General features: G+C 41.4%; 1 protein-coding gene across 1 annotated transcript in view; it reads right to left on the bottom strand.

Moving 5' to 3' along the window:
- Nucleotides 1-7,519: 7,519 nt before the first annotated feature.
- The window catches only part of TOX3 (TOX high mobility group box family member 3), a 100,742-nt gene continuing 96,650 nt past the window's right edge, over nucleotides 7,520-11,611 (bottom strand). Inside the window, exons 6-7 of the mRNA XM_070760182.1 lie at nucleotides 10,956-11,036; nucleotides 7,520-10,270 (exon numbers count right to left, since the gene is read on the bottom strand). Of these exons, the coding sequence (XP_070616283.1) occupies nucleotides 9,563-10,270; nucleotides 10,956-11,036 (789 nt within the window). The 3' untranslated portion in view covers nucleotides 7,520-9,562. The remainder of the gene's footprint in view (nucleotides 10,271-10,955; nucleotides 11,037-11,611) is intronic.

Here is an 11,611-nt window from a genome sequence, read left to right as displayed (position 1 = left end):
GAAGCCTCCGTAGGGCCTCTCTAGGAATCTCCTGGGAGGAAACAGGGCCGGAAAAGGTGGGGAGAAGCCTCTGTGGGGCCTCTCTAGGAATCTCCTGGGAGGAAACAGGGCTGGAAAAGGCGGGGAGAAGCCTCCGTAGGGCCTCTCTAAGAATCTCTTGTGATGAAACAGGGCCGGAAAATGCAGGGAGAAGCCTCCGTGGGGCCTCTCTAGGAGTCTCCTGGGAGGAAACAGGGCCTCCACCCTCCCTGTGGTTTCCCCAGTTGCACACATTATTTGCTTTTACATTGATTCCTATGGGAAAAATTGCTTCTACTTACAAACTTTTCTACTTAAGAACCTGGTCACTGAACAAATTAAGTTCATAAGTAGAGGTACCACTGTAGTTCATTTCTTACTGTGAAGATACATAAAGATATTCAACTAAGATGTATGTATGTATATGTGTGTGTGTGTGTGTGTGTGTGTGTAGATGGAGAGAAGGGAGGGAGGGAAGGAAGGAAGGAAGATAACATAAACCTAGGACGAAAGAAAGGTAGATGGGAGGGAGGAAGATATCAAATCTATTTCAATCATAAACATATACTGCTCAAAAAAATAAAGGGACCACTGAAATAGCACATCCTAGATCTGAATGAACGAAATATTCTCATTGAATACTTTGTTCTGTACAAAGTTGAATGTGCACAACAGCAGGTGAAATTCATTGTCAATCCATGTTGCTGCCTAAGTGGACAGTTGGATTTCACAGAAGTTTGATTTACTTGGAGTTATATTGTGTTGCTTAAGTGTTCCCTTTATTTTTTTGAGCAGTGTATTTTGATATGTTCATGTATATTTTTTTAGCAGCATAATACTGACCCAGAATCAAACAATGTGTTCAGCAGATCTCACTTCTTTGCAACTAAGTTTGATAATTCAGGATCCCTTCAAGTGATACTCATTTTCTTGCAAGACTGATGATCGTCTCATATGATGAAATGCAGGCTAGATAAAATTGGTTAATGGGTGGAATTGCACTGGCTTCTCTTCCCAAAACGAAGGGAAACAGACTTGCTTTGTCATTAACTCCTATCACTGGTGACAATTTCCTAGCAATGCAAGCCTGCAATTACAGGCCATATATACAATTACTGTCATCTATGGTTTAGGTTTCATTTCTTGAAGGTAAGAATTTCAGGAGCTTTTAAGAGTGTTCATTGCTATATTCAATTAGCTGTAATTGAGGTGTGTGTGTGTTTGTGTGTGTGTGTGTTCACGCACGCATATGCTTGGGGTTTTCTTCCATGTAAGCCCCATTTAACTGAATGATAACCGTGCAACAACAGCCCCATTTCAGTGGGTCTTAGATGTTTTGCCTTGCTCAGTTAAAAATGTTCCATTAAAAATACAAACCTACAGTGGTACCTCCACTTACGAACTTAATTCGTTCCGTGACCAAGTTCTTAAGTAGAAACATTTGTACGAAGCAGCAATTTTTCTCACAATGTAAGAGCAAATAATGTGTGTGATTGGGGAAACCAGATGGAGTGTGGAGGCCCAGTTTCCTCCCAGGAGATTCCTAGAGAGTTCCCACTGAGGCTTCTCCCTGCCTTTTCCGGCCCTGTTTCCTCCCAGGAGATTCCTAGAGGTCCCACGCAGGGTTCTTCCTGCCTTTTCCGGCCCTGTTTCCTCCCAGGAGATTCCTAGAGAGGCCCCACGGAGGCTTCTCCCTGCCTTTTCTGGCCCTGTTTCCTCCCAGGAGATTCCCAGAGACACCCCACGGAGGCTTCTCCCTGCCTTTTCTGGCCCTGTTTCCTCCCAGGAGATTCCTAGAGAGGTCCCACGCAGGGTTCTTCCTGCCTTTTCTGGCCCTGTTTCCTCCCAGGAGATTCCTAGAGAGGCTCCACGGAGGCTTCTCCCTGCCTTTTCTGGCCCTGTTTCCTCCCAGGAGATTCCTAGAGAGGCCCCACGGAGGCTTCTCCCTACCTTTTCCGGTTACAATTTCGGAGGCTCGGGTTTGAAAGGGGAAAATGGTTCTTGAGAAGAGGTGAAAAAATCTTGAACACCCGGTTCTTATCTAGAAAAGTTCGTAAGTAGAGGCGTTCTTAGATAGAGGTACCACTGTACTTCAAATTTATTAAGTATCTTAAGAAGACTGCAAAATCTCTTTAGTCCAATGGAGCCCATTTTCCTAATGGGACTTATTTCTGCATAAAGTTGATAGAACTGTGCTGTCATGTGATCAGATGGATGGAAGTTTTCTGTGATCATGCTGGCCTGCAATTGAAAATTATCTTGATCAAGACACCCTAAGCAATGTCTAGATCAAGTATTTACTTTATCCAGATTTAAATTAATTTTTTTTTTAATTTACCTGAATGTTGATTCTTTGTATTTACAGCCTATTAATTTTATTATCACTTTTTTTATCTACTTTACCTGGAATTAGAGCCTGTATTTTATTTTTATTTTGATATGGTTGTAAGGCAAATCACTCCTTCACTCTCTCTCCTTTCATCTCTAATTCTCTTATTTATCCTCACAGCTCTATCTTTCTGTCTGTCTGTCTGTCTGTCTGTCTGTCTGTCTGTCTATCTATCTATCTATCTATCTATCTATCATTTATGTATCTATTATCTGTCATCTACCTACCTACTAATCTAATCTAATCTACTAATCTGCCTGTATGTCTGACAACATCCGTCTGTCTATGTCATCTATCTATAATCTATCTACTATTGTCTGACTGTCTGTCTACCTATCTATCACCTATTTATCTACCTACCTACCTACCTATTCATCCATCCATCCATCAGTCTATCATCCAGCCATCCTCCACCCCCTCTATATGTATGTATGTATGTCTATCATCTATCTACTATCTATCTACTATCTATCTACTATCTATCTATCTATCTATCTATCTATCTATCTATCTATCTATCTATCTATCTATCTATCTATCATCTATGCATCTATTATGTGTCATCTACCTACCTACTAATCTAATCTATCTACTAATCTGCCTGTATGTCTGACTACATCCGTCTGTCTGTCATCTATCTATAATCTATCTACTATTGTCTGTCTGTCTGTCTACCTATCTATCATCTATTTATCTACCTACCTATCTGCATACCTACCTACCTACCTACATACATACATACCAACCTACCTACCTACCTATCTATCATCTTCTCTCATCTCTTTCTCACTCATTTTCTGCCCGTCTATCAATCTGTTAAGGATGCTGGTGGTGAAAATCTTCCCACTATCTATTTTGTCTCACTTTTGATTAAAGTTGACATATTCAAGGGATGAGCTAGGCATGCACATAATTAGTTCATTATTTTGACTTGAGAAATGGCTTCTTTTCTGAAACAATAGAGTGCTTATATTCTGAAATAAAGCTTGATTGTTTGAAGGGAAGCTCCCCGTTAAGTGCGGGAGTGGAAAATTTACCTAGTTGAGATATAAAGATCATTCTTTACATTGCTTGTCTATCTGTATTGTTTTATCCTTTTATTGTTGTTACATTCCCGGAGTCTTTGAACTCGGGCACTGTAGAAATGCGAAAAATAAATACGTGAATAAGTAAAAACAAAACAAAACATGGATGAATAGAGTCGAGACAAACATTTGATTTAATGAAGCAGAAGCTACTTCAAATAGCAGCTGCTGGGGCAGGATTCTTAATCCCTCCCATCTTGTCTCTTTTCGGGATAAAGAAATGGGTACCTTATGGCTTGTCCTGCAATCGTTAAATTAGATTAATACCTTCAGAAGAAATTTAAAAACTTTATTTCTTCACCGATAATTTTGCTTTTTGGGGCAAAGTCCAAGCGTTAGGGTGAACCAGGGAGAGAAGATAAAACAGGTTTAAGGAAGGCATAGAGGCACTGAGAACTCAAGGTTTGCACTATATGTAATGCTTCGGAGGTGGCTGCTATTGTTTCTATTCTCCTTGATGTGAATTGGTTAGGGAAATAGAGACCTTTTCCCATCCTATCAGCATTGGGAGCATTTTGGGGTGAAGATGATAGGTGCCACCTGACAAAATAAGGTATCCAGTCAATCTCTTCTCTGCCACAATATATTTTGGAAGGCTACAGGATCTTAAGTCCCTTGGATGCTGGATTGGGGTCCCACGAAACTAACAACTTGCCTCCAGAAGTTGTGAATGCTCCAGTACTAGAGGTTCTGTTCTATTCTATTTTAATTCTAATGCTAATATATTCTAATTCCATTCTCTAGTCTAGTCTAGTTCATAGTCCAGTCCTGTGTCTATTCTATTTCTTTATTAGAAACATAGAAACATAGAAGTCTGACGGCAGAAAAAGACCTCATGGTCCATCTAGTCTGCCCTTATACTATTTCCTGTATTTTATCTTAGGATGGATATATGTTTATCCCAGGCATGTTTAAATTCAGTTACGGTGGATTTATCTACCACATCTGCTGGAAGTTTGTTCCAAGGATCTACTACTCTTTCAGTAAAATAATATTTTCTCATGTTGCTTTTGATCTTTCCCCCAATTAACTTCAGATTGTGTCCCCTTGTTCTTGTGTTCACTTTCCTATTAAAAACACTTCCCTCCTGGACCTTATTTAACCCTTTGACATATTTAAATGTTGCGATCATGTCCCCCCTTTTCCTTCTGTCCTCCAGACTATACAGATTGAGTTCATGAAGTCTTTCCTGATACGTTTTATGCTTAAGACCTTCCACCATTCTTGTAGCCCATCTTTGGACCCGTTCAATTTTGTCAATATCTTTTTGTAGGTGAGGTCTCCAGAACTGAACACAGTATTCCAAATGTGGTCTCACCAGCATTCTATACAGCGGGATCATAATCTCCCTCTTCCTGCTTGTTATACCTCTAGCTATGCAGCCAAGCATCCTACTTGCTTTCCCTACCGCCTGACTGCACTGTTCAGCCATTTTGAGACTGTCAGAAATCACTACCCCTAAATCCTTCTCTTGTGAAGTTTTTGCTAACACAGAACTGCCAATACAATACTCAGATTGAGGATTCCTTTTCCCCAAGTGCATTATTTTACATTTGGAAACATTAAACTGCAGTTTCCATTGCTTTGACCATTTATCTAGTAAAGCTAAATCATTTACCATATTACAGACCCCTCCAGGAATATCAACCCTATTGCACACTTTAGAGTCATCGGCAAATAGCAAACCTACCCTACCAAACCTTCCCCTATGTCACTCACAAACATATTAAAAAGAATAGGACCCAGAACAGACCCTTGTGGCACACTGCTTGTAACCTGACTCTGCTTATTCTATTCTCTAGTCTAGTCCAGTCTCTATTCTATTCTATTCTATTCTATTCTAATTCTATTCTTTAGTCCATTCCATTCCAATTCCAATTCCATTCCAATCAAATCTAATCCTTCTTCTGGTTTAAGACTATTGATTTCACTGGGAATAAAATGCAATCGACTCCATCTGTGAACCACCCTGGCCTCCAAGGGCCGTGTAACAGAAATTTCCTGCACTACGTTCTTCCACCCAATATTATTTAGTCACATTAGGGAACGCCATGTAATATTTCTGGAGGGATAGCAGCTTTAAAAACCAGTACTTTGTAGAATTTCATTTTGATCCCGTTTATTTGGACAAGAGCCCTGGACTTTGTATCTATCAAATGTTATTTTCAAGATTAGGATTCTACTCAGGTTCTTGATTTGCTGTTTTTTCCCCCCATTTTATCGTAAGCAGTTTAAGATGGTTTGCCAATGGTAATTTGCAATTTTTATCAAGACCTCTTCATTATAGCTTCTGACAGGACAGATGCTGTAATTAATCATGCAAGACAACTGGGGATAGTGGTCAAACTGTTTTCCTTGTACGGAGGAAAGGAGGGGGGCAGAGATGTAAAACAATGAGTACAACAGGGCTCCCAATTTCCTTTCTCATAGGACCCACAATATCATTTTTAAGGTCAACCTAGATAAAACAGGTGATTTAAAAAAATCTATGGATTCTGAACTAAATACGGAGAGGCAGATCTATGGGAAAAAATAATTCTGTCACTGAGCATTATCCTAATTGCAATACAGACATTGTTTTGTTGGTATGTAAGAGAAAAAAATTCATTTATTGACCATATGGACAGATGGATTTAGTGTTTCCTCCATCAGATGCCACCCTCTCGTGATTTTTTTTGGGGTGTGTGTGTTATATCGCAATATTGTCTTCATGAGCCAACTCTTTGGTATTCTCTATCTATCACTAAGTGTTATATCTTATATAATTTAATAATAACAATTTATTAGATTTGTAGGCCGCCCCTCTCCGAAGACTCGGGGCGGCTCACAATAATAATAAAAACAATATAACAGTGAAACAAATCTAATATTAAAAGAAAAAGATATATAAAACCCCAGCAATTAAAACCATACAACACATACATACCAAACATAAAATATAAAAGCCTGGGGGGGGGGGTGTCTCAGTTCCCCCGTCTGGCGATATACGTGGGTCTTGAGTAATTTGCAAAAGACAAGGAGGGTGGGGGCCGTTCTAATCTCTGGGGGGAGTTGATTCCAGAGGGCTGGGGCCGCCACAGAGAAGGCTCTTCTCCTGGGGCCAGCCAAATGACATTTTTTGGTCAACGGGACCTGGAGAAGGCCAACTCTGTGGGACTTTATCGGCCGCTGGGATTCGTGCAGTAGAAAGCGGTTCCGGAGGTAATCTGGACACAGGACTGGACTATGATGAATTTATTTTTATGACTATGATGATTCATGATTTATCACTTATAGCTTTTATGCACAATGAGATCTTATGCACCGAAGACAAATTTCTTATGTGTCTAATCACACTTGGCCAATAAAAAAATATGTTTTATTCTATTCTATTCTCCTATATATCAAAGGAGCCAGATCTTCTTACCGTTTCAACACAAGTTTTAGAACTCTAGACAGAATGAATTGTAGCATGATCTAGCTTCTATTTTATGGGAAGACTTGAAGGCATTCAACAATGATCCTTAAATGTTATTACTCATGATCTAGATGGTTTACCTTGAGCTATCCAGAAATGCAATTCCTGCTTAAAGAATATGCAATATTTATTGACATATTGCAACACATTTTGGGGAAGAACCCCCCGAGATTGTCTGCCTAATTAGCTTTCTCTGACAGATGAAGTACAATGAGAGCTTATGAACCAAAGACAAATTCCTTGTGTGTCCAATCACGCTTGGCCAATATTCTATTATGTTCTTTCTGTTCTCTTCTTTTTCCCTCCTCCTCCCTATTCCATTCCATTCCATTCTTATTCCTATTGTAATAATATGAATTATTGGAATATGGCTGTATATTCCATGGTGTCAATAACTTGTTATTTTGGGCTCGATTGTGGTCGTAAGTCAGGGAGTACAAGATTGAAGGATTCCAACCTTCTGTAGGGCACTGTTGTCGCCAGATGGACCCATCAAATGTTCCATCCATATTCCATATTCAACACTGACTAATTACAATTTTGCAAAGCCGGTTGGTAGTAGTAATGGTGTTTTTTTTCCTGAAATCTGTTTATTCTATAGCAAGATAAAAGCATTTGTTTTAGATAAGCAAAATACAAACAACTTAATTGCTGCTATTGTAACTCATAAAAAAGTATAAAACAGCATAAAAACACAATAAGCAATGCCGCAATTAAATCATCTGTGTTACCAGTGTTTACATTAAAGCCTCATTTATGAAAACTTTACAACACATGATCTGAAAACTTACAACCTTTTAAAGAAAATATTTACACTGATTATTCAGATGTGGCAATCAATCCCCTTTAAATAATCTACCAATATTACATCATATTTTAAAAACTCAACATTTTTTTTCTTCTTAGCTTTTTTTTTTTGTAATAACAGTTTATTTAAGTGCATTTCCTTTTTTTAAAAAATACAGTGTATTAAATCTGAAAGTTCACCCAAACACAGAATAGAATATTCACTTTCTTTTTTAATGGGTGGTTATGAGCAGAATTGAATTAAGTGTGAGTTTTACTCCACAAATTGGAGAATTTTTTTTTGGGGGGGGGAAACAGGGTAAAATGAGAAGATGGCTTTAGATGTTGATGAACTTCAGAAGACATTATTAAAAAGGAACAAAAAAATAAGCTTTGGCAAAAGTGTGTGATATTTCTTTTACATCATTATTCTCCATGACAGAAAAACACCTTCACCCACTCATGTCAGGGAAGCATGATTGTATGAAATCCAATCAACATTTTACAGGTAGTTACAACTGTGCTTTGTTGGTTCAAATTAATTCCAAAACTTAAACCGGTCTGCCAATTTTGCAGGAACGAAGAGATTAAATCGGAAAATTGTAAAAAAAAAAAAAAGGCCATTTCGTTTTTCTTAAGTCTCCTTGCCCAGGCATTTAAGACTATTCAGTTCACGTATTGTCAGTAAAGCTTGGAATAAATTTTTCTTTTTAAAAAATGGTCCACATTAAAAAAAACGTGGAAAAAAAGAGCACAGCTTATTTACCTAAAAAAAGGAGAGAGAAAAGGAAGGGAAAGAAGGAAGAAGGGTGGAATGGAAGGAGGAAAAGAAAGGAAGCTCAGTAATAGATTCCTGCCAATATAACTAATTGCACGCAGCTGTACGGCGGCTATGGCGCATGAGCGTGGGATCGAGAGCAATTTTGCTTCTTGCGCCTGTGCAGGTAGCAAAATCTCGCACAGGGAAACATGTGCATGTGTGTTTCGGCAAGTTTTTTTGCACAGGAAACAAAAAACCTTGCCGAAACACACACACAAGTGCGTCCCCATGCGAGGTTTTGCTACCTGCCCAGGTGCAAGAGGCAAAATTGCGCTCAAACCCACGCTCGCGCCGCAGAGCCATGGACCCACTACTGGATGGGATAGGACAGTGATGGCGAGCCTTTTCCCCTGCGGGTGGCAAAAGTATGTGTGTGCCCACTCCCATAATTCAATGCCTGGGGAGGACGAAAATAGCTTTCCCCACCCCTGGAGGCCCTCTGGAGGCTGGAAATGGCCTGTTTCCCAACTTCTGGTGAGCCCAGTAGGCTCGTGTTTCACCCTCCCCAGGCTCCAAACGTCTTCCCCCATCCTCTCCGGAGGTTCTCCGGAAGCCAAAAACGCCCTCCAAGAGCCTCTGTGCAAGCCAAAAATCAGCTGGCAGGCACACACATGCCCGTTGGAGCTGAGCTAGGGGCAACAGCTGGCGTGCCAGCAGATATTGTGGCTCCTGTGCCATAGGTTCGCCATCACTGGGATAGAAGAAGAGGAACGGAAGCATGAAAAGGGGAAAAAGAAGGGAAGGGAACGAGGAAAAGAAGGGAAGAGAAAGGAGAGGGGGGAAGAGGGGGATGGAAACCCTGGAAAACAAATATTTATAATTCAGCTAAAGGATTATACCCAGCTACACTGTAGTTCTTTTATTGCCTATCTAATAGACAGCTTAGAAGTCTCTTTTACGTGTTATGCATCCGCGCATAAATTCTTCCTCGTCCCCGCGCCGTTTCTGCCCGATTCGCCGCTTTGCTTCCTCCGGGACGCAAAGCACGGGCTGACTTGGTGGGTCCTTCAGAAAATCCCGGCCTGCGATAAGAGCTGAGTCTGCGTCTGGCCTTGTATTTGGGACGGGTGGGGCTGGCTGGCCGGGGGCGGGCTACCGATGGCCGCTATCGGCGAGGTGATCTGCGAGGAAGCCGGAGAAAGTTGCTGAGGGGAGGGCTGCGGCGGGTGCTGCTGCTGCTGCTGCATCTGTTGCAGCTGCATCTGTTGCAGCTGCTGGAGCTGGATGTGCTGCAGCTGCTGCTGCATGTGGTGCTGGAAATGCTGCTGCTGCATCTGCTGCTGGATCTGCTGGTGGATCTGCTGCTGATGCAGCTGTTGCTGTTGCATTTGCTGCTGCTGCATCTGCTGGAGCTGCTGGAGGTGCTGCAGCTGGTGTTGCTGGCTCTGCAAGGAAGGGCTGCCTTGGGAGGGGGGAGGGGCCTGCGTGGGGGCCAGGCTGGTCGTCATGGAGCCGATCAGCGAAGGGGAAATGTTTGTGGGCCCGCTGGGGGCCACCGAGGCCGGGGCGACGATGGGGTTCCCGGGCAGCCGCATGGTTAACGGCTTGGGGGCGATGGCCCTGGGGAGGGGCTGCGGGAGAGTCTGCGAGGTGGTGACGACCGTGGCGTGTTGCGAAAGGGGGCTGTTCAGAAGCAAGGAAGACGACAAATTGGTGGAGGCCAGGGTTTGCTGGACGGACCGGATCGTCTGCGCTTCCGCTGACTCGGCAGCAGCCTGTGAGCGAAAAAGAGAATAGCAAGATCACTTATGTATTATTATTATTATTATTATTATTATTATTATTATTATTAATAATAATAATTTTTATTATTTTTATTTATTATTATTATTATTATTATTATTATTATTATTATTATTATTATTTATTAGACTTGTATGCCATCGCTCTCCGAGAACCCGGAGTGGTTCACAACATGCAATACACACAATATGTATACAATGTATATTTATTCGATTTTTTTATGCCGCCCTTTTCCTTAGACTCAGGGCCGCTTCAAAGTGTTGTTCCTAGTCTCGAAAAAGTTGCCCATCCCAGAGTTATGGGTTCAATAAAAAACAGTTCAGAGGTATTAAAAGAATTTGGTTCCAAACGATCTTGATGTCATGTCTATCTCAACCTTCCACAATTATTCTCTTCATTTCTATTTGCCTTGCAACTGGCTCACACATGGAAAATTATAGGTAAAGACACAAGGGACAATTTTAAGGATGACTGTGGAGCTATTCGTGCTTAGTACTACAGGATGGCAAAGGAAACTATGAACATAACTCAATTGATTGCTCACTCTCTGTGGAGAACCATCAACAAAGACAAAGAACAATATTAACTATCATTTTTTTAAATTATTTTAAGGGAAGTAATTTGTTTAGTATTAAATAAAAGCCAATGTAAGCTCACCTTTGACACCAAACTAGCTCTGTAGGCTGCCAGGGCTTTAAGGTATTCCTTCTTGGCCGCTTCTGTTTTCCTTTTATATACCTGTTAAAAATGGTACAATGTTAACACCATATGCTCAAGCCCAGAAGCTTCACAAAATACAATAGTTCTTGCCTGGAGAGGAGCTGTTGGGGGAGGGGAAGTGGGAGGAAGAGAAAAGGGAGAGGAAGGAGGAGGAGGAGGAGTGGAAGAACGAGGTGATGGAGGAGGAAGGAGGAGGAAGAACAAAGTGGTGGTGATGGTGGTAGAGGAGGAGGAGGAGGAAGAAGAAGAAGAAGAAGAAGAAGAAGAAGAAGAAGAAGAAGAAGAAGAGAAGGAAATGAGGAAGGAGGAGGAGGAGATGGAGATGGAGAGGAAGAATGAGGTGATGTTGGTGGAGGGTAAAGAGGAGGAGGCGAGGAAGAACAAGATGATGGAGGAGGAGGAGGGGGAGAGGAAGAACAAGGTGGTTGTGGTGGTGAAGGAAGAGGAGGAGGAAGAAAAAGAAGAGAAGAAAAAAGAGGGAGAGGAAGAACGAGGTGATGGAGGAGGGGGAAGAAGAGGAGGAAGAAGAAGAGAAGAAAAAAGAGGGAGAGGAAGAATGAGGTGATGGAGGAGGAGGGGGAAGAGGAGGAGGA

The sequence above is a fragment of the Erythrolamprus reginae genome, chromosome 9 (genome assembly GCF_031021105.1).
Source record: "Erythrolamprus reginae isolate rEryReg1 chromosome 9, rEryReg1.hap1, whole genome shotgun sequence".
Lineage (NCBI taxonomy): Eukaryota > Metazoa > Chordata > Lepidosauria > Squamata > Dipsadidae > Erythrolamprus > Erythrolamprus reginae.
The sequence above is the reverse complement of the archived record's forward strand: the minus strand, read 5'-3'. Positions and strand labels throughout refer to the sequence as shown.